The sequence below is a fragment of the Hyla sarda genome, chromosome 6 (assembly GCF_029499605.1).
Source record: "Hyla sarda isolate aHylSar1 chromosome 6, aHylSar1.hap1, whole genome shotgun sequence".
Classification (NCBI taxonomy): Eukaryota; Metazoa; Chordata; class Amphibia; order Anura; family Hylidae; genus Hyla; species Hyla sarda.
Genome location: NC_079194.1, coordinates 208499519 through 208524129, shown reverse-complemented (window position 1 = coordinate 208524129; position 24611 = coordinate 208499519). Strand labels below are relative to the sequence as shown.

Below are 24611 nucleotides of genomic sequence, written 5' to 3'. Positions count from 1 at the left end.
CTATAATTTTAACCTCACGTCATGGTGAGACTTTAAAAATTATATGTATTTAATATGTTACAGAATATATTTAACAGGTCACACCAGCAGGTAAAAGGTATAATAATAGTTGTTTATTTATTCATAAACAATATCCAACAACAATCATTCACCTAACTGCAGATGTTTAATTACTTTGCTAACAGATTAAACTAATACAATTTACTTGTGGAATTGTGTGGTATCAAATAACCTGTGGTTAAGACAAAGAGGAAACCAAAAATTCAACAAATTAGAAAAAAGAATAGAGTCTGAAGACTCAGTTACAGTAGTAAGAAATCTATGGAAGTAACATCAGGCTGAAGGTGAGCAGTATGTATCACCTATACAGTAGGTTAATGTCTGACCTTTTTTAATAATATAAGAGTGTCCACGAAAAATAACAATAAAAAGAAACAAGATGAAAACCTATGACATCATAACACATACTTGTGGTTCAGACAAGTGGTGTCAAGACAAAACTCAACAGTGGGCAGAAGTGAAATATTAATAGGAGGCACTCCAAGCTTCTGAATCCTTCATTTTGCATAGGTACTTATTGGCCCAGGTGAAGCAAAGCCTGTGTGTGCTAATCATTTCTAAACTGGATATTATGCTTGAAGCTATGAGTGGGCACAACTTGTATTCCAAGACAATGCAAACTAAAAACCTCTTAAAAATAGAGAAATAATTGCATTTTATTTAGTAAAAAACAAAAATTAACAGAATGGCCCTGATTTACTATTGCAAACCCGACATGTTTTGTCGGGTTGTACGCCAGATTCTGTCGCATTGCGCCCGAAATTCTGTCTGCGCCAGAATTGAAAAAACCCCGTTTTGCTTAGAAAAAAATCAATTTTGCTAAGAAAACCCGAAAAAGGGGCATGGTTGCCAAAAAGGGGCGTGTTCCTGACATTTTCACAAAAACCCAACATATTTACTAAGGTTTCCACATAAAATGTGGTGAATTTGAGGTGAGGAAAACCCGACAGATCAGAGCATGTGTAAAAAAAAGCAAAGTGTAGGGAAAGTGGAAAATGTAGGGATACCTTAGTAAATACCGTGGAAAATAAATTGTAGGGAATTAAAACCCACAAAGAAACCTACACTCCACTCTTAGTAAATGAGGGCCAATGTCTTCTGTCCAACCTTGTCTCATGTTCACTATTATGCTAAGTTTCCACTTGTTTTTTTTTTCTGGCAATTTTTGTAAAACTGCCACCGCAGTTTTTGAGCCAAAGTCAGAAGTGTATTCAAAAGGAATAGGAAATATACACTTACACTTCTCCTCCCTTATGGATCCACTTTTGACTTTGGCTCAAAAACTGCAGTGGCAGTTTTACAAAAATTGCCAGAAGAAAAAAAAACAAGTGGAAACTTAGCCTTAAACATTGTGATAGATTCATAATTGTATAGAGGCTAATGTGTTATCTTTGGGTATGATAAATATGGTAGTGATGTATGGGCCTAGTACATAAAATTCTGAGTTTGTGCAACATCATCTTTGTTCTGAAGGCAGATGTTACCTATACTGCTTTATGGGTCATAAAAAACTCCCCAATTCTTAGCTGAAATATAAAATAAAGCGACACTTTATTCCATGTGGTAATAAGTGAAATTCCTTTATTCCATTAATCTAGCATTTGATAATCCAGAAGATGACTTAGATACAATCTAATAATGTCCCACAGAACCACAATGCAATAAGTTCAGCACAGATAAACAATTAGAGAAATTAGCTATGATAAAAAGCCCAATTTTTGTAAAATTTTAATTTTTTTTTTTAAGCCAAAACAAGGATACCAAGAGAAAAATTGAGAAGTAGAGGAATTTCTTTAACATGCACTTTCGGCTTTAATCAAAACTAAAAAAAATACATGTTAAAAAAACAGCAAAATTCACTGTAAACACAGCCTAGAACTGTTTCTCCCTTTATGATCCACTCCTTTAAAAACAAAATAAAGCTGCCTCATGGGAATCTACAACACTTTGCTGATGCCGAATTAAAGAATTGTTACAGTATTAAAGGGGTTATACAGGAATAGAAAAACAGAACTACTGTATTTTTCGTCATATAAGACGCAACTAATTTTATAGGATAAAAATCTAGAAAATAAAGATTCTGAACAAAATACAATGTAAAGTATAGGACAGTGATCTTCAACCTGCGGCCCTTCAGGTGTTGCAAAACTACAACTCCCAGCATGCCCGGACAGCCGTTGGCTGTCCGGGCATGCTGGGAGTTGTAGTTATGCAACATCTGGAGGTCCGCAGGTTGAAGACCACTGGTATAGGAGGTAGTACTCACGTGTCCCTGCCGCTCCGGACCCGTCACCGCTGCCCTGGATGTCGCCCTCCATCGCTGTCGCCGCATCCCCGGGGTGTCCCCATCGCTCCAGAACGTCTCTGCGGCCCGGTATCCTCGCTCTCCGTCGCCGCCATGACGTCGCTATGCACGCCGCTATGTGCGCGACGACGTGATGACGATGAAGGAGAGCGCCAGCCATGCAGGGATCCCGGCACGAAGCAGACACCGAGGAGGCAGGTAAGGTCCCTCCCGGTGTCCTGTAAGCTGTTCGGGATGCCACGATTTCACCGCGGCGGTCCCGAACAGCCCGACTGTACCGGGTTAGTGTTATTTCCACTTCAGACGCGGCGACCAGCTTTGATCGCCGTGTCTGAAGGGTTAATACAGGGCATCACCGCAATCGGTGATGTCCTGTATTAGCCGCGGGTCCCGGCCGTTGATGGCCGCACCGCAGGGACTGCCGCGATGTGTATTCGCCTTATAAGACACACCAAAAAGTGCGTCTTATACGGCGAAAAATACATTAATTGCTTTCAAAAACCACTCCCCATCTGTCTCTAGGGGTTCTGCTACTCCGTTCCTTTGAAGTGAATGGAGCCAAGTTGTAATACCACACCCAACCTGGAGACGGGGAGCGTGTTTTGAGAGAAATTAGCTCTGTTTTTCTATTCCTGGATAATTCCTTTAACTTTCTGCTGCTCACACCTATACCAAAGGGGTCTTGATTCCAGGTGACATTTTTACAGGTACTTATTAACGTCTGCTCTATATTATTTTTACTTTCATTTTACAGGTACTCATTTACTTCAGTGGTATATTATTTTATTAGGGAATATAAGTTAAAAATTTTTTACAAAAAAACTGTATAGCACTTAACTTTAAATAAAAAATAAATAAATGATAAATAACCTTTAACAGATCCATTACTGGATGCGAGTAAATTATAGAGACTTGTGATCAATAATATCTATTGTTGTAATAGTAGTTCACTACAGTTAAAATTTTCTTCTGTTACGCGACCATGTTGCCACAGAAATATCTGCTTTCCAGCGCCTGTCTCCTATGCGGTCCCCTCTGTGCAGCAGCTAACTGAGCGTGTAAACTGTGCGGTTACTCTCTCTTGCATGACCCTCAGTTTCAGATGACTAAGACGAGCATTTCCCTTTATGTAGCTGGGACCTGGAATTTTTTTTTTTTTTTTTTAATGTGAATTTAGAGTAGTTCATATTGTCAAAATGCAAACCAATCCTGTAGTAAAGTGTATGCTCAGATTTCATATACATGCTACACTTTATGCCTCAATGCCCTGTATAACTTTACAAAGGAAACTTCCTGTCCTGAATCATGTATGTGGAAGAAGGATACTAATACCGTTTTGTACTGCTGTGCTACAATATACAGGTATTATACAAATGTATCACCTAGGAACATGCATAGAAACCACTTATTATGTATTATTACAGTCTCATATATTCTGGTATAAAATGTGAGACATCCCCCACCCTCCGCACGGTGCTACGTTCTTCCCTAAGGGGAATGAAATTTTATCTGAGAAATTCTTATTTCCGGCAGTCGACAGAAATAATGTTCGTGGAAGCAGATCATTCTCTCATGGAAAACGAGCTTACCTGCCTTGAAACTAATTATGCCTGGGAAGCCTTTTTAATTAGATAATGGCAATAATGAAACAACGATTAGATTTCCCTGCAAAGTGTTGGAAAAATTTAAGTTTAACCAGTGTCCCGGCAAATGGGAAAACCTTGGAGTGATTTAATAACAAATTAGCTCACTCAGACTTAAAGGGGTATTCCGGGAAAAAACTTCTTTTTATATGACAACTGGCTCCAGAAGGTTAAATAGATTTGTAAATTGCTTCTATTAAAAAATATTAATCCTTTCAGTACTTATGAGCTTCTGAAGTTAAGGTTGTTCTTTTCTGTCTAAGTGCTCTCTGATGACACCTGTCTCGGGAAACGCCCAGTTTAGAAGCAAATCCTCATAGCATAGTTTTTTCCTGGAATACCCCTTTAAAGTAACTGCCTCCGAAAAATGTAGGTTCCGTCATTGGGCCTGAAAACTGAAAATGATCAATCTGTCACATGAGACACTCCAATAGCGCCCAGCAGACCCTGGTGACAAACTGTAATAGGCCTGTAGGGTTCTGAAATGATATCCCTTGTTTTACCAGAAAAAAACTGCAGTGCACCTTACGCTGTCTCTTTCATCGAATGTGATGAAATCTGTAACGTTGATTTCGGCGAAGTTGCAAACAGCCTTAAAGGGGTACTCTGTTGGAAAACATTTTTTTTTTAAATCAACTGGTGTCAGAAAGTTAAACAGATTTATAAATGACTTCTATTTAAAAAATCTTAATCCTTCCAGTACTTGTCAGCTGCTGTATGCTCAACAGGAAGTTTTTTTTTCTTTTTGAATTTCTTTTCTGTCTGGCCACAGTGCTCTCTGCTGACTCCTCTGTCCATGTCAGGAACTGTCCAGAGCAGGATAGGTTTGCTATGGGGATTTGCTACTACTCTGGACAGTACCTGTCTTTTCTGTCTGACCACAGACACCTCTGTTCATATCAGGAACTTTCCAGAGTAGCAGCAAATCCCCATAGCAAACATATCCTGCTCTTGACAGTTCCTGAGATGGACAGAGGTGTCAGCAGAAAGCACTGTGGTCAGACTGAAAAGAAATGCGAAAAGATAAGAACTTCCTCTGTAGTATACAGCAGCTGATCAGTACTGGAAGGATTAAGATTTTTTTTTATAGAAGTGCTTTACAAATCTGTTTAACATTCTGGCACCAGTTGATTTAAAAAAAAAAATAAATAATGTTTTTCACCGTAGTACCCCTTTAAATCATAACATTTATTTTGGATCTTTGTAATTTGAAAACATAAAAAAACAACAAAGCAGAGAGTGTGGAATCTTATCTAATTTTAATCTAAAGACATGAGTGAATTTATTTTCAGATGGTGAATTTTATTATCGGAAAAGTCCTTTATGATCAGTCTAACTGCAAATCATAATAAAAATTTCCTTTTGGAGCTGACATACTACTCTGGAGGGGGCAACTCTACTAAATGGCAATGATATCACTGGAAATATTGTACAGAGGATTGTAATATGAAGTCACTAATTTAAACATCTCATAATAAGAGTGCATTGTCATGGATCAGCAGTGGACAACCATAGTTTTATGGATTCTAGTACTATGTAAGCAGAAAAAACTGGCACAAATATGGTGTAGTCTATCCTCTTAGAGATGTACCCGGCACTGTTACTACACAAATCACTATGCAGCTGGAATCATCCGGCTGCTAGACCTTTCCGGTGCTCTCATATAAAGTAGAAGACATATCCAATATAGATATGTAAAAGAATGGAGCACTCACCCGGTCTTGGCATGTGAAGCATGCTTTTTTATTGTATCACAATCTGCAATGCATAGAATCCCATTTAAGGGAGCGGACAGGAACCGGTGAGGTGGGGGAGTGGGTTGGGCGACGGTCCGTATTGTGCTATCAGCACTTCATCAGACCCCACAGGGGCCTGACGATGCGCTGATAGCGCAATACGGACCTTCGGCCAATCCACTCACCCACCTCACCTGTTCCTGTCTGCTCCCCCGCAGGGGATTCTATGCATTGCAGATTGTGCACAATAGAAGTATATATATATATATATAAATATATATATATATATATATATATATATATATATATATATATACATATACATACAAGCTCTCCCGAAGCCCACCAAGTCAAACACGGAGTAGGGTGCGGACTGCGCCAAAACTTAAAAATTAGGAAGAATTCCAGCTCAATGCAGATCAATATGCCATCTTTACTGCTCGAAGCTACATGGATCACAGGTAAAACAGGATGTGATGCGTTTCGGCCAGGTGCTGGCCTTACTCATACCTGATGAGTAAGGCCAGCACCTGGCCGAAACGTGTCACATCCTGTTTTACCTGTGATCCATGTAGCTTCGAGCAGTAAAGATGGCATATTGATCTGCATTGAGCTGGAGTTCTTCCTATTTTCTGATTGCAGATTGTGATACAATAAAGAAGCCTGCTTCACATGCCAAGACCTGGTGAGTGCTCCATTCTTTTACATATCTATATTGGATATAACAAATATGGTGTAGGTTATTACGTTAGGTGTGAGCCGTGCAGCTTTGTAAGGCGGTGTTCTTACAGAATGTAATGACTGTCGGCATTGCTAATTACGTCTAGGTGTTGAGTGTTAATACCTGAACGTGTGTGTGTGTAGTGTACAAGTGAATGTGCCGGCCTACTGTTTCCTAGCTAATTTATCATGGACTGTCACAAACCTCTATCCAGATCGAGATCGAACAGAAGTAGAATCAAGCCCTGCCATGGAACAGGAGCCACAGGAGTGTCCAGTAGGTGCTTGTGAAATGTGTAGGAGAAGGTGGCGGTGGGGGGAGATTCTGGCCGCCTCTGTGGAAACTGAACTGTTAGGAGCCAAAGGCAACATTGAGAAGACTGTGAACAGGCTCTGCTGAGCACAAGCAGCCAGATGTATTTGCGGGCAGGGGATGTGTGTGCCAGCCAGAGATGGCTTTCATCTTCTGTGTCTTTACCACGCTACAAACTAAAATGCATTTCAATTATTTTTTTTTTTATCTTTTTATTTTTTTATTTTTTTACAAATCTTCTAAACCTCATTTATTTAGTGTGTAAATTGGTAACATGACTGTACCTTTTCGCTATGACTCTGGTATAATAATGCAGTGAAGACATGTTAGCATGTTAAATACAACAACAAAAACTAGAAATATAGGTAGTCAATCTTCATAATATTAATAGAAGTCCTGTAGCCAGCACTTACATGTATAAAAACTTCCATTTAAGATACAGCAACATCATATGGAAATAAAAAACATGAAAAACGCATGGACTCAACTCGATGCTGAATCTTAGGATTTTAGTTCACGTTATAATTAAGAGTTTAAAGGAGTACTCCGGTGGAATTTTTATTTATTTATTTTTTTAAATCAACTGGTTCCAGAAAGTTAAACAGATTTGCAATCTTAATCCTTCCAGTACTTATCAGCTGCTGTATACTACAGAGGAAGTTGTGTAGTTCTTTCCAGTCTCACCACAGTGCTCTCGGCTGACACCTCTATCTGTGTCAGTAATTGTTCAGAGCAGGATAGGTTTGCTATGGGGATTTTCTCCTGCTCTGGACAGTTCCCGACATGGACAGAGGTGTCAGCAGAGAGCACTGTGGTCAGACAGAAAAGTAATTAAAAAAAAAAAAAAACTTCCTGTGGAGCATACAGCAGCAGATAAGTACTGGAAGGATTAAGATTTTTAAATAGAAGTAATTTACAAGTATGTTTAACTTCAGTTCATTTTAAAACATTTGTTTTCCCCCGGAGGACCCCTGTGAGGCCTGGGGTGCATTTTTCCAGTATTTTTTATGTTTTTTTTTTTTTTTTTTAATGGTGTTGCTGTATCCTGTTGGATTTATATTGGATTTTTAATAAACTAAAGTTTTATACATGTAAGCGCTGTTTACAAGACTTCTATATGTTACCATGTTTCTTGTTTGAATTATAGACTCTCATGTCCAGTAAAAAATGTTTTTATATTTTCGTTGTGCCAACCTATTCCTCAGGACTCTACAGAGAATGTCATTACATTAGTCCTTGTTACAATTTGGGGCTCACAAGCTAAATTCTAAATTAAAGGGTTTATCCAGGCTTTCAAACTGATGATCTATCTTCCTGATAGGCTATCAATATAAGATCAGCAGTAGGCCTACTCCCGGCACATACTCTGATCAGCTGGTTTGCAGTGTTTACCAGCGCTTGTCTTTGCAGTAGCTCGGAACTGCAGCATTGTCCTCTTCACTTAGATAGTATAGTATGGCACATGTAAGGACGACTGCTGGTAGTCATTGAATACACTGTTGAACTCAGTCTATTCAAAAGTGCTATAAACTTTACCATCAGCTGACTTACCAGGAGTTGGATCCCTGCTGATCTAACATTGATGACCTATGTGTCTGGATTGTACTATATGTGAGCTGCTCACATGTATTTTTTAATACTATTACCTTGCAGTTTCGGAGTCCTGGAAACACCTGGCCAAGAGCAAAAGTTGCATGAAATTTGTAAGTTCCCCTTGTGTTTGCCTTGGTTTCCTGAACATGCATGTTTATGGGAGTTTGGGAACTGGAGGGTGTCTTATGTGTGCTGGTGGCTTAAGACTTATATTTTAGTAGTTGGATAAGCAAGATCTGTTTATAAAAATTTCAATGTGACAAGTCTTACAAATAACACCTGTTGTATTTACGGCAAATCTGTAGTATACTTGGCAATTTTCTGTCTACTTTTCCATTATGCCACCTGAAGATTGCCCACCGTAATCACACAGAGCAGCCAACTGTACACCTAAATGGCTGTAGTAATCTGAAGTGCTAATTATTGGGAATCCTAAAATTATCCACTTCATTGTTCCTATGCATGCCATTGTGGTTGGCCTTAAGAAAATTAAAGCCTCCATTTAATTGGGTACATTATGAAATGGCATTTAATGTGCCAGTTTCTGACTGGGTAATGCTGTTCTGTCAGCAGGAGCCTACAATAAGTTGTGTCGTTTCAGATGAACACAGGGCACTACTAGGTGTTTTAATAGCATGAGATTTGAGAGTATTTTAATGCACAGATGGAGCAGTGCAGTGACTAGGAAGGTTATGGTCAGTGGTCTCAGTGTCACTATGACTGTATTAGTAGTAGGGGATTGTCACAGTAGGACGTCATCATGCTGAGATACAATCACTTAAGTCTACCAAGCAAATGACCCTTGTCTGTCTCCAAAAAGTAAAGTAATTGCACAAACCGAAAGGTTTTTCATTGCAACAATGAGCCATCTTGTTTTCATATTCTGCATTCATTATGGTTTTGACTATTTGGGATCTACAATGTTATTTCTTTTCTATATGTATAATACTTCAACAATGTGTATGGTGAACACTGTTACAATTGATGTCTTTACGTGTGTGTCTTCTGTGTTGATGTATAAACTGTCTTTCCTCTAGATCTAGAACAGTAGTCTAGTCCTAGGTTGGGAACCACTCATGTAAATGATGCCTCCTACTAATAAGAAAAGTCCTAAAGTCCACCCTTTAGCCATCTTTTTACTAAATTAAATAGCCCTACTTTTGATAATATTTCTGGTTACTGGAGTCCATCCATTTAACTTATTACCTTGGGCGCTCGCCTTTGAACCCATTCAAGCTGTTGTACTACAGTATGTCGATATACCGTGTGAGGACTGACTAGCGATTTGAACAGTGGTAGAATTATTTTCTTGTCATGGCATCTATGCCCCTTTTAAAGCACCATGTGAATTTATTTTCCTTGGCAGCCGCTGCCTGACATTGATAGCTATAGATTCATTTACTGTCAACTAAAACTCCTAAGTGCTTTTTTTTTGTCAGTTTTGCCCAACGTTTTTTCATTTAGTAAGGAAATTAAATAATATTAACCTTGACATACAATGAAATTTTTTTTGCCAGCAATAGAAAGAGGCAAAATGGAAAGAGACAAAATGCGAAGAAAATTATTTGTTCATTTTTTGAGCCTGTGGCAAGTATTCTCTATGTGACAGACTTCATATGTGGGTCATGGATTAAAGCTCACACAAAGCTTTCTTGCATAATCCGAACTTCTTACTCTTGTATTCAAGACTTTGCTCATGCTGCACCAGTTCACTGGAATGGCTCACTCCAGACCATCAGAATAATTCCTAACCTCCATGATTTAAGCGTGCCCTATCATTCTTACACACACTTCTATTTAGCAGTGTCCCTTTATGTTTCATGCATTTATACCTGTACACAGAGAATGGCTGGTGACTGGTTTGTCCACCTTTACTTACACTACCCTGTTTATAAAAGATGGCTGTACCATTGTAAAAATAAAGCACTTTTTGTCTATCCTTTCGTCTATCTAAACAATTCCTCTAGATTGTAAGCTATTGTGAGCAGAACCTTCATTCCTCTTGTTTTTTTTCTTTTTGATAATTAGTGTGTATTTCTAAAACATTGAATTATTGCCTTTATATGGATACTGTGCTGCAGAATATATTGACGCTGTATTAATAAATATGATAACTTTAAAGAAAAAGTCCTCTGTTCAATGCCAAAATGCTTACACTGCTTATTAATAAATCCAGATAGCTAGTTACTGGTGCATTCTCCTACACTGCTCGAATAAATAAAGGGAACACTAAGATAACACATCCTAGATATGAATGAATGAACTAATCGTATGAAATACTTTCGTCTTTACATAGATGAATGTGCTGACAACAAAATCACACAAAAATTATCAATGGAAATCAAATTTATCAACCCATGGAGGTCTGGATATGGAGTCACACTCAAAATCAAAGTGGAAAACCACAGTACAGGCTGATCCAACTTTGATGTAATGTCCTTAAAACAAGTCAAAATGAGGCTCAGTAGTGTGTGTGGCCTCCACGTGCCCGTATGACCTCCCTACAACGCCTGGGCATGCTCCTAATGAGGTGGCGGATGGTCTCCTGAGGGATGTCCTCCCAGACCTGGACTAAAGCATCCACCAACTGCTGGACAGTTTGTGGTACATTGGTGGATGGAGCGAGACATGATGTCCCAGATGTGCTCAATCAAATTCAGGTCTGGGGAATGGGCGGGCCAGTCCATAGCATCAATGCCTTCCTCTTGCAGGAACTGCTGACACACTCCAGCCACATGAGGTCTAGCATTGTCTTGCATTAGGAGGAACCCAGGGCCAACCGCACCAGCATATGGTCTCACAAGGGGTCTGAGGATCTCATCTCAGTACCTAATGGCAGTCAGGCTACCTCTGGCAAGAACATGGAGGACCCCCCCCCCCCCAAAGAAATGCCACCCCACATCATTACTGACCCACTGCCAAACCAGTTATGCTTGAGGATGTTGCAGGCAGCAGAACATTCTCCACAGCATCTCCAGACTCTGTCACATCTGTCACGTGCTCAGTGTGAACCTGCTTTCATCTGTGAAGAGCACAGGGCACCAGTGCCCTATTTGCCAATCTTTGTGTTCTCTGGCAAATGCCAAACGTCCTGCAGTGTGTTGGACTGTAAGCACAACCCCGACCTGTGGAGGTTGGGCCCTCATACCACCCTCATGGATTCTGTTTGTGACCGTTTTCATGGACACATGCACATTTGTGGCCTGATGGAGGTCATTTTGCAGGGCTCTGGCAGGGCACCTCCTGCTCCTCCTTGCACAAAGGTGGAAGTAGCAGTCCTGCTGCTTGGTTGTTGCCCTCCTACAGCCTCCTCCACGTCTCCTGATGTACTGGCCTGTCTCCTGGTAGTGACTCCATGCTCTGGACACTATGCTGACAGACACAGCAAACCTTCTTGCCACAGCTTGCATTGATGTGCCATCCTGGATGAGCGGCACTACCGGAGTCACTTGTGTGGGTTGTAGACTCCGTCTCATGCTACCACTAGAGTGAAAACACCGCCAGCATTCAAAAGTGACCAAAACATCAGCCAGGAAGCATAGGAACCGAGAAGTGGTCTGTGGTCACCACCTGCAGAACCACTCCTTTATTGGGGGTGTCTTGCTAATTGCCTATAATTTCCACCTGTTGTCTGTTCCATTTGCACAACAGCATGTGAAATTGATTGTCAATCAGTGTTGCTTCCTGAGTGAACAGTGTGATTTCACAGAAATGTGATTGACTTGGAGTTACATTGTGTTGTTTAAGTGTTCCCTTAAATTTTTTTGAGGAGTGTATATCCTAGTGAAAATTTATTTTATGGGAGCCCCTTTAAGCGAGATGCACTGATTTCATAGTATGACCATTTGAATACAGTTATTCCTAATCATTCCCTTTAATGTAGAATCCTAGAGGGTTTATAGCCGCTTAATGATGCAATTAATCAAAATTTAGGGCCACTGCATTCCAAAGAACAAAACATTGACCATACACTTTTTTTTTTGTCTCCGTTGTTGCCAGTTTTCTGCACACTTCTGTGTATTACCAGCTAATGCCTTTTTAATGTGACTTTTATTGTAATGTGCTTTATCTTAATTGTCTTTTGTGCAAAATGCTTAAGCATAAAAGTTAGGAGTTTTGGGTCAGAGGGAAAAAAAAGGGAGTCTGGATTAAAGTACTAATTATTATATCATTGGAGCATTCACAAGGAAGTGCTTATCAAAAAGTGCACATCATCTAAATTAGGGTTAATTAGAGCCTCTCCCAAATAGTGGATGCTTCATCAGCAAGAGGACGGCGCGCAAATAAATCTAATTTCCCTTCTCTGAAAATCTTTGCGGGCTTAATTGCTACAACAACAACATTTATTTTTTCATTAGAAGCAAAGGGTCATTATTAACGCAGTGTAATGTCTGGTATTGCAGAAGCCCGCTCCCACCTTTCACAGGTGCCCCCGGAGACGGAGCGGACAACGTTCATCATATGCTGACGAGCCCAATTAAAACACTTTGATATTTTGTGTTTCGAAAGCTTCTCCCAATGTTTGCACAAAACACCATCTCCTAATTATATTAATTAAACTGGTATTATGATAATGCACAGCTCAGGTTAACCTCTTATATGTCACAGAATTAGAAAGGATGGGCAAAAGCCAGCACCTTTTGGCTGGTAAAATGCCAAAGGTTTACTTATGGGAACTGTACTATTTGGGTCACACACATTTTATGTAATTATAAGAAATGAGAAAAGTTGAAATACATTTTTTTTCATTATGTTTGAAAGTTCAAGAAGAAGTCTTAATATTGAGAAGTCAGTTCATTTTTCACAGGAAAGGTGTTAACAACACATACATTGACTAATTGACAAGTGCCATCATTTTCACAGACTGCTGGCTTGAAATGAGTTTTGTGGTTGAACAGTGTAGACAAATCCTCCGAAACGTATTGAAGCCTAGGTCAATACCTAATCCATGTTGATTTCTCATGCACCTTGAGTCTCCCTGCAGTGAAAGTGAGCTCTGAGGAACTCCACAGACCCTTTGTTCTCGCAGTCAGTGGCGTTCACACAGACCCTAACCAATTACATCTTCTGATATGTCTAAGTTAAACGTGAACCTTCAAAATTCCTTCAAGGCTATATTATTTTAGAGCAGTCACAAAATAAATAGATACAATGACTGATAACATAAACACACCATTGAGAAGTCAATGGCAAAGACATTGGTCGTTTTTGGAGTCTCCTCAGTGACAACCCTTTTCTTAACACTTCCTCTTCCTGACACCACTGGTATACAGCCCACTTTACCATGGAGGAAGACATGGACAGCCAGACATTTCTCTTATAGCGACTGCTGCAGGGTAAATGTAGTATTACATTTGGATTTGGATGAATGGTCACCCTTGTTATAGATAGTTGGCTTCAGTTTGCCTGAACAGACGTCATTCAGATAGAGCAGCGGTATATGATATCAATATGGCCCCAATAGTCTAACTTTTTTGTAAAATTAGTTGTCCGGGCAGAAAGGACTTTGAGTTGCGGCTTGGGCTGCAAGGAACATAAAAACATAAAAAAGGCATACTTACCCAGCCCCTTCCTCTGCTGCCAGTTTTACGAGTGTCCGATCCCTGCCATGGGGACCTCTTCTTTGTAGTTCCTATGATGTCCCGTGTGGAAAGGAACTGTCCACTCAGTGTAGTAAATAATTGGTTGAACAGACAGTTTCTGTCCACACATCACATTATGGGAATTACAAAGAGGACTGTGGTGGATGTTTGACCAGCAGCGACACTTTCTTATGTTTCCTGCTGCCCTGGGAAGATATACAAAACTCTACCTGCCCAGACAGATCCTTTAAATATACGTTATTAAAGGGGTTTTCCTACAACTATTATTCCTATTACTTCACTTTGTTAGATCACACATACAAGTTTTCAATTGGGGTTGATAAACATACTTATGGCCAACCCTGCTGTTATTTTAATTATTTCTCAGAACATTCAGCTTGTTGGTCACACATGCTCTGGGCCTTCTTGACCACATACAGTAGATTGGTTCTTGTTAATGTGCAGACGAGCCAATAAGAACCAGCACACTTAACCCTGCTTCTTTTCACCAGCGCTGAACACAATAGGTGGGTGTTTTGAGAAGAAATTAAAACAACAACAGAGGGCACTATACCAAGTACCTAACAACAATATTTAGATATAGGGGCATTTTTTCTTAAATGAGATCTGTAGTGCTCTGAACTTATCCCCTATCCGAAGGATAAGGGATAAGTTATAGATCACGGGGGTCTGAGCGCTGGAGCCCCCTGCGATCTCCTGTACGGGGCCGCGGCAATGTACAGGAAAGGGGGCGTTCCGTCCCCGCATGATGCGGCAGCCGACACGCCCCTCCGTGAATCCCATAGAGATACATGGAGGGGGTGTGCCGGCTGCTGCGTCATGCGGGGACAGAATGCCCCCTTTCCTGTACATTGCCGTGGCCCCGTACAGGAGATCGCAGGGGCGCCCCAGTGCTCGGACCCCCGTGATCTATAACTTATCCCCTATCCTTTGGATACGGGATAAGTTCAGAGCACTACAGATCTCCTTTAATGTTTCAAACTGAAGTTTATGTTTTATGTAATCTTACAGAAAAAAAAAATATTTAACTGTGAGACAACCCCTTTAATTATCATTATGAATACTGAGCAGTGTTTAGGTATATTTATTTATTTATTATTTATATGCATGGTTGCATGTGCTGTTTAAACACTTATAACATAAAATTTAAATCCTGGTATTCCTATTATAGGCTTTTCTTTAACAATCTCTATTTACTCTCAGCTATTCAGGGATTTTTTTAGGGTCAATCTTCAGTCATTTTCCTTTTAAGACATCTTTGGAGTGATAGTAGAAAATACCACCTTAGATTTGTGTAACACTTATTCTGCACCCTCTCTTACCTTGGCCATATATTTAGGCAACTGACCAGTGGAGATCTCAAAATTGATACGTAAGTCAGTATCTATAGGTGATACTTACCTGTTATTTATTTCCTCAGTGCTTGTTGCTTCCTTTTTATTTTTTTTTAATTTTTTTTAGCATAGCTGTGACTCCTTCATATGTGCTGTTCCAACAGGTGACTCTTAGGTAGTCTAAGACACACCTGCTGTCTCCTCATTGGTCCCACTGCAATGGCTCTCCCATTGACATGAATGGGAAATGTGTCTGGGCATAATCTATCTCTTTTGCAGAGGTCATTCTACAGGAAGGGGGAGGCTGGTCTGTGAGCAACACTTATTGTTTAAACCTTTGTTATCTATACACTGGTGTCACCTTTCACAGTGTTCTTGTTGGTGTTGATAAGAAGGACAGTCCTGGGTAGAAGTCTCTACAGAAAAGGAAGTCTAAGCTAAGTTTTAGGCCTAGTGGCCAAAATAGAAACTGCAACATTTCAGGATTTATTTGAAAAATACATATTAAGTCGAAAAATTATATATAAAAAAAAATGGCTAACATAAAAACTTGATTTAAACTTGACCGACACATACCCTTTAAGCGAAACTGGAGATGTATGTGCATGTGTGTCCCCAACAAACCTAGGAAACAGCATTTCTTTTCTAGTAATAAAAAACATATTACTATTGAGTTACATAACCTTATATATCATTCACGTTGCTTTCCTTATGTATTATACATATGAACCTGCAAACAAATCCTACATGAGGAGAAACATTGTCAAATGATTTACTGCATGATACAGCTATACATACAGGCAAATAAGGTGCCACTGGGAAATGTACTCCAGCATTCGTAAGTATTTCTGATTCGCTACTTCCCTTCGGGAACCTACATTTGTGGGAAAAAAAACTAATTAAGAAGTAGAAAGTTCTCACGTGAGGACTGGTTTACAAACAGAGTAGAAGGAACATTATCAATATTCAACCCATCCGCTAACCAGCATTCTACCACTAATGTTCTAGGCTACAGCTGGAGTATAAGTCAGAACGTTGGTGAAAATTATGATGTTGTTTAATAATACATCCGGAAATGTAAAAGATAGGGCTGGGGTTACATGGAGACCCATTTGCTGTGAGCCTTTCTTTCATTATACATTTAATTAAAACTATCTATCCATCAATCTATTTCATATCCATCTATCTCTATCTAATATATATATATATATATATATATATATATATATATATATACAGTGGTTCCTCAAGTTACAATATTAATTGGTTCCAGGACGACCATTGTATGTTGAAATCATTGTATGTTGAGACCATAACTCTATGAAAAGCTGGTAATTGGTTCTGAAGCCACCAAAATGTCATCAAAAATAGGAAAAGGTGAGGATTAAAGAAAAATAAGTAGATAACTAATACAGATAAAGCAAATCCTTACATATAAAAGTAAGAAAGAGCTGCTGGGAGATGTAAATCACTGTCTATGTCAGTGTTTCCCAACCAGGGTGCCTCCAGCTGTTGCAAAACTACAATTCCCAGCATGCCCGGACAGCCAACGGCTGTCCGGGCATGCTGGGAATTGTAGTTTTGCAACAGCTGGAGGCACCCTGGTTGGGAAACAATGGTTTATGTAGAGGTCAGCAGCTTCTTTAGGGTCCTATACAGTACACACAGTGTCCCAAATGGAGCCGCAATAACTTGGTGTCCAAAGGAGCAGCTAACCCTGGCACAGGTAAGGAGTAGTACAGAACTTGTAGTTCCTCCCTGTACTGTAGGGGGTGCTACCAGACACAAGTCAGTGCATGCACTTCAGTAATACAGGTGATTTACCAGTAAAATGCCCATTCTGATTGGTCAGTTCCTCCAGTTGTGACACGTTTCACTGTCCATAAATTGTATGTTGAGTCTGGTTTCAAGTTACAATGGTCCAGAAAAGACCATTGTATGTTGAAACTATTGTATGTTGAGGCCATTGTAAGTTGAGGGATCACTGTATATATATATATTAATCTTTATGTGCGTGTGTGTATATTTAGCAAAAGCTCTATATCAAAGTTAGGAATTTGATCATTGACCAGGAGTGGATGCCACACGTTGGTTTAAAAAAAAATATATAAAAATTCCTATTCAACTGGCTCCAAAACAGATTTGTAAATTACTTCTACTAATTTTTTTCTACTAATTAAAAAATATGAATCCTCTGTCTGACACCTCTGTCTGTCTCTGGAACTGTCCAGAGCAGGAGATGTTTGCCATGGGGATTTCCTGCTACTCTGGACAGTTCCTGAGACAGACAGATGTGTCAGCAGAGAGCACTGTTGTCAGACAGAAAAGAACAACTCAACTTCAGCAGCTCATAAGTACTGGTAGGATTAAGATTTCTTAAAAGAAGTAATTTACAAATCTGTTTAACTTTTTGGAGCCAGTTGATATGAAAAAATAAATGTTTTTACACGGAATACCCCTTTAATGGAAATATGTCCATAAAATAGGCCCTAAGGATAAAGAAGGTGCTAGTGGACTGGTCAGATATACAGTTGGTTGCTAAAGGAAATCTCTGTATAAAGCCATGAATCTAGCAGGTAGACCGGACATGAAGTATAGTAATACATAATAAGTAACAGGTGGTCTAGACAAATAGTCTAGATTATACAACACTTAGAAGATAGATGATCGGCACCACTCAGCGGGATATAACAGAGGGTTATTCAGCATGTACAGGCGGACCTTCCCTTAATATACACAGTGCTGCCGGATCCACAGTAAGGATAACTAACAATAGTTTCATGTCATGTGACACTTTCTCTAGGCATCATGGGAGCAGGGTCCCATGATGCCTTGAGAAAGCGTCACATGACGCGAAACTAGCACTCATCGGTGTTGGCGCTATCCTGACGTTTGTGCCTGTAATGCTGGAATGAAGTCAAGGTATTTTATTAGCATCAAATACACGTGTGCTGAGGACTTTTCTTGTGCTGGCTAGGCTGGATTATACCATTGTTGCTGATATACATCGGAATCCCTCCAAAAAGTTATTCCAATGAAGTGATAGTTATTCCATAGGTGCACAGCAGGTATGCCATGGTGTAAGTCAGAAAACTGTTTTAAAGGTATTTCAAGATGCTCTGGCATTGTCGCCATACTGAAACTGTTCTTTTTTTCCATTTCTATTTTCTGATTGTAAATTTTTCTTTGCCCGAGCTGTATTTAACAGCATTTTGAGATATGCTTCACAGCAGAGCCCCATGGATTTAAGAAAGACTGGACCAAACCCTATTCGTTTGAGTGGGAGTATTTTCTAGGCGTGTTCTGTGACCTTTGCAGAGGTCATTCCACTGGTGGGGAGGCTGATCTCTGAGCTTCAGCTATTGTTAATGGTGACATATTTATTTAGTGGTGACATCTTTTACTGTAATACTGCCTGTGTTGTGTTGATAAGGAGGAGAAGGCTGGAATGTAATCTATACGGAACAGGAAGTCCCAGCTTAATAAAAAGCCTAGTGGTCAGAATGAAAACTGCAAGATTTTAGGATTATTTGAAAGATAGTAAAATGCAAAATGTACAAAAGAAACCATCAAAAATTCTTTAAAAAAGCTGATTTAAACAATAGGTCATTTTTAAAAACACATCCTCTTTTGGTTGTTACTGTATGTTTACACTTTTTGCCTAGTCTGGGTGGCATTTAGTAAAGCTTTGTATGTCTACTGCAGTATTTAGGCTGTCTGGATACATCCAGGGTGTTACACTGTCCTTCCTATGATATTGCGTCTTGTTAAAGCGTAGCTCAGACTAGCCCCTCTGGTCTCTCTCTGACACTGCTCCAGCTCTCTGTCCACATCAGACACTTAGTGAGAAGGTCTAGAAGGTCAGAACTTTGGGAGGTTGTAAGAAGGTAACGTCAGACACAAGCTCCTGTTTCAAGGATAGCCCCACTCTAGTGCTCGGGAGCCTACTGCTGCAGAGATCAATTTTATTAAGTTTTAAGTCATAGGAGGCAAACACTATTAGCTGTGAGGCTGAACAAATCATTTATTCTCGTATCATTGCTGCTGTTGTTTTGTGAGAGAAAGAATAGTTTTTTATTTCATCTGGCAGAGTGCGCAGGATCCTGTTACTTACCGTATATACTCCATTATAAGCCGAGTTTTTCAGCACGATTTTTCGTGCTGAAAACGCCCCCCTCGGCTTATATTCGAGTGAACTCTCTGCCTGTCAATCTCTTCTCAGTGGTCTTCAACCTGCGGACCTCCAGATGTTGCAAAACTACAACTCCCAGCATGCCCGGACAGCCATCAGCTGTATGGGCATGCTGAGAGTTGTAGTTTTGAAACATCTGGAGGTCCCCAGGTTGAAGACCACTGTGGCCTTCGTCATCATCCAGACCCCCCTTCAGTTTTCTACTCACCTCCCCTCGGAGGGAAGGGTGAGCTGTTCCAGGCCATCTATGCTGCAGGGACCGTCCGGTGGGGAGGGTTATTCATTCCGGGCTGTCCATCTTCACAGGGAGGCCCTCTTCTCCTGTCTGGCCCTGGACTAGTGACGTTGCCTTGACGACGCACAGGGACGTTCGTCCCTGCGCATGAACGTCCCTGTGCGTCGTCGTCAAGGCCACATCACTAGTCCGGGGCCTGGCCCGGAGCGGAGAAGAGGGCCTCCCGGTGAAGATGGACAGCCCGGAACGACTAACCCTCCCCACCGGACAGTCCCTGCAGCATAGATAGCCCAGACCAGCTCACCCTTCCTTCCCAGTGGTCTTCAACCTGCGGACCTCCAGATGTTTCAAAACTACAACTCCCAGCATGCCCGGACAGCCGATGGCTGTCCGGGCATGCTGGGAGTTGTAGTTTTGCAACATCTGTTGGTCCGCAGGTTGAAGACCACTGATGAAGGGATTGACAGGCGGTGATGATGAGGGGGGGGGGATGATGACAAGCGGTGATGATGAAGGGGGATGATGACAGGCAGTGATGATGAAGGGGGGGGATGATGACAGGGTGATGAAGAGGGGGGGTGATGACTGGGTGATGATGACAGGCGGTGATGATGAAGGGGGATGATGCCGTGGGTCTGGATGATGACAGGGTGATGAAGGGGGGGGGGGGGTGATGACAGGGTGATGATGAAGGGAGGATGATGAAGGGAGATGATGACAGGCAGTGATGATGAAGGGGGGATGATGAAGGGAGATGATGACAGGCAGTGATGATGAAGGGGGGGATGATGACAGGGTGATGAAGGGGGGTGATGATGACAGGCGGTGATGATGAAGGGGGATGATGCCGTGGGTCTGGATGATGACAGGGGGGATGATGACATGGGGGGATGATGTATTTCCCACCCTAGGCTTATAGTCGAGTCAATATTTTTTCCTGGGTTTTTGGGGTGAAATTAGGGGCCTCGGCTTATATTCGGGTCGGCTTATACTCGAGTATATATGGTAATACAAAGTGCTAGTATGATATGATACTTTATAACATAGGCAAAGTAGTGCATCCTAAATGTTCACATTTTTAAGTATAATCTTATGTATTAATACTTATGTAGCATCAACATGTTGTATAGGATACCTGTTTATTCTGTCTCTGCAAGATTGTCCCAAGCTGTCACATCACCTGCATGACAAGCTCTATGACAGAATTCACACTGCTGTAAAAATGTCTTGTTTTCTGCTTTCAGTTCTTGCATGACACCTTTGGGATATTTGATACTACGCACAGTATAGCAAGTCTATTATCAATTTCCTATGTATCTATTTTCTATTACTTTACTGATCTGAACTTAAATATCTTAAAAAGGCTGTTACTAATGGGTACAATATGCTGATCTTAAAGGGAGCCTGACATCCATTCTGTGCCGGGCGCTACTCCTGAGACTTAGACATGATGTCACAGCCACGCCCCCTTGTGACGTCATGTCACACCTCCACCATTTATGTCTTGTCTATAGACATGAATGGAGAGGGTGTGGTGTGATGTCATGAGGGGGCGTGGCTGTGGTGTCACATCTCAGGAGCAGCATGGGACCCCTGCGATCTGACATCTTATCACCTATCCTTTGGAGGAAGGAATACCCCTTTAAGTCCAGAAATAGCAGGAATTAAAATAAATTGATTAAGGCAAATGCACATTATTTGTATGTACAGCGGTCCCTCAACATAAGATGGTAATCCGTTCCAAACGGATCATCGTTTGTTGAAACCATCGTATGTTGAGGGATCCGTGCAATGTAAAGTATAGGACAGTGGTCTACAACCTGCAGACCTCCAGATGTTGCAAAACTACAACAACCAGCATGCCCGGACAGCCGTTGGCTGTCCGGGCATGCTGGAAGTTGTAGTTTTGCAACATCTGGAGGTTCGCAGGTTGAAGACCACTGGTATAGGAAGTTGTACTCACGTGTCCCCGCCACTCCGGACCGTCACCGCTCGTCACCGCTGCCCTGAATGTCGCCCTCCATCGCTGTCGCTGCGTTCCCGGGGTGTCCCCGACCCTACGGCAGGGCCTCTGCTTCCCTGGCATCCTTGCTCTCCGTCGCCGCCATCACTTCGTTCCTATTGGATGACGGGACGGCGTGCGCAGCTACGTGATGACGATGATGGAGAGCGCCAACGATGCAGGGAACCCCGAAGAGGACGAACCGGAGCCCCGAGGACAGGTAAGTGATCGTCATCGCAGCACACGGGGCACTGTAAACGGCTATCCGGTGGCAACTGAAGCAGTCAGCGCTGCTGGATAGCCGTTTATGCGATGGCCCCGACATACAAAAGCATCGTATGTTGATGCTGCCTTCAACATGTGATGGCCTCTGAGAGGCCATCGCATGTTGAAATTATCGAATGTCGGGGACATCGTAGGTCAGGGGGTCACTGTACTCCATTACGATGTATAGATGTGCTAGACATTCATATAAGATATACTTGAGATCAGTGGCTTCAGCTGAATGGTGGAGGATTTGTAAAATATATTGATGTGCTAGTTTATTCCTATGAGTTGAGAGTTTCAGGGGCTTTTTCGTAGACTTTTACCTCCAGTGGTTTCAGACATACTTTCGGAGGTTTTACATAGAGAACCAGTCATGTGTATGTTCCTCCCTGTGCGTCTTATGCATGTCAGGATAATTTCACTATTTTGTTGCTCTTACCGATCTTTGTGATGTCTGTAATGACAGAAGCATCAGGAAATGTTTTATCTGTCGCTAGCCTGTGAACTGTGATGGCTTCGGCCGATATAACATAGTTAATCATGTCAAGACAACTAATAGAAGACTTTATGTTAAAGTTACTTTCAGGGGCAAAAAATAAAAAAATCTAAAAAGTAATTATGTGTTTTTCTGAAAGACAGCTGTTACGCTATGTTCTTCCTGTGCCCGCAGGGGGTCCTGGAAGGGAGGCTGAGAGAGAGGGACGAGGTTTGGAAGATGGTAACAGCGTGACCAGCCAGGAAGAGAGGATTGAGGAAGAGGAGCTGGAGGACGAGTCAATTTACACCTGCGATAACTGCCAGCAGGATTTCGATTCCTTGGCCGAGCTGACGGAGCACCGGACCCAGCACTGTCTCGGAGGTAATCCCAAACTAAGTTTGCAGGTCTGACAGGTGGTTAGCTGAGTAATTGGACAATGCAGCAATAGGGGGTCTCAAGCGAGAATAACGAATTAATCATGTCATTTTTTATAGATAATGTCATTTTTATTGCTTTTCCTAAGGTAGACCCATGTGCTAGCTAGAATCATTGCCACAATTCCTTTTTTTGTTATTACTAACTTCAGCCCAAGACTCGACACAGTAAAGTAGGGAATATATATATATATATATATATATATATATATATATATATATTGTTTTTTTATAGTTTTTTTTCTGTATGCAATGAAGACTTCCCAACACCCAAACTTGCGATAAGTGTATGTTTTTAGAAAACTCTCTAAGTAAGACAGAGCTCTCAAACTTATGAGTCCAGCTAAGGAGCCCAATTTTCATGCTGAGAAAGCTTTTACTCAGTTTGATGACCCAGTGCCGTAGAATAGAATAGTGATTGAGGAGGCTTCTTTGAAAAAGAGTTTTATTACCACTTAGTGTATCTGCTTCATTGTTGTCTTATGTTTTTGAAATCGCATAAAGCACTTTTATACTTTTGTAAACTAAAGGTTTCCTCCCTGTCAGACGTCTGAATGGGTTGTATGCTCAAACATTTATGAAGAGGATGAACACTTAAAGGGGTACTCCACCCCTAGACATCTTATCCCCTATCCAAAGGATAGGGGATAAGATGTCTGATCGCGGGGGTCCCGCCACTGGGGACCCCCACAATATAGCATGCGGCACCCACCTGTTACTGCTCCATAAGCGCTGGAGGGTCTGGCTCCCGACCACGGGAACGTGATGTCACGACTCCGCCCCCGTGTGATGTCACGCCCCGCGGGGCGTGACATCACACGGGGCGGAGTCGTGATGTCACGATCTTTCGTTCCCGTAGTCAGGAGCCAGACCCTCCATCGCTTTCGGAGCAGTAACAGGTGGGTGCCGCATGCTATATTGGGGGGGGGGGGGGTCCCCCGCGATCAGACATCTTATCCCTATCCTTTGGATAGGGGATAAGATGTCTAGGGGTGGAGTACCCCTTTAAAGTACATTTAGACTTGAGGACTTTAATCTTGTAAAGTCGTGGTACTTGGCAATATCAACAAGCAAAATTTAAGCAAGTACTATTGTCATATCTCCTCCACCCACTCCACCCATGATTTTTGGAGCTGAGATATATTAGCACCTTAATGTGCCTCCAATTTCATACAGAGGCATAGGGAAGAAGATAAATTGTGTGATGTATCACATGCATCATTTTTAGGGGAAATTGTGGTCGTACTGAGACACCATAGCACTCCACACAGAATGCCTACAGCTTTCAACTTAAATTGTCTCTGTCACTTACAAAAACTTTCAACATGTCATATAGAAAAGTCTAAATTTTTGATTGGTCGGTGTCTGGGTGTTTAGACCCCCACTGTTTCTACCATCTTGTTCTAGCAAAGTTTCTTCTCTTCCCTCTAGCTCCTTGCTGCATAAGATGGGCTCTATGGAAGGTCTATGGATCCTGTGTTTCTCCACTTATCAGGATTTTTTTTCTACTCCCTCTTACTCCTAATTTCTCTCTTTAAAAAAGTGTTAGATTACGAAGGGTCTGACCGCTGGGGGCCCCCACGATCTCCCGAATGGCGCCCTGGCTCCCTGCATGAAACAAGCATTTTTGAACACTGCAGGAAGCGGTGGCCGACACTCGCCCCTCCTTGCAGCTTTATGGGGGAGCCGGAGCACT

General features: G+C 41.4%; 1 protein-coding gene across 1 annotated transcript in view; it reads left to right on the top strand.

The window, feature by feature from the left end:
- The window catches only part of ZNF423 (zinc finger protein 423), a 259566-nt gene that overhangs the window by 44167 nt on the left and 190788 nt on the right, over positions 1 to 24611 (top strand). Inside the window, exon 3 of the mRNA XM_056526329.1 lies at positions 22674 to 22862. Within this exon, the coding sequence (XP_056382304.1) occupies positions 22674 to 22862 (189 nt within the window). The remainder of the gene's footprint in view (positions 1 to 22673; positions 22863 to 24611) is intronic.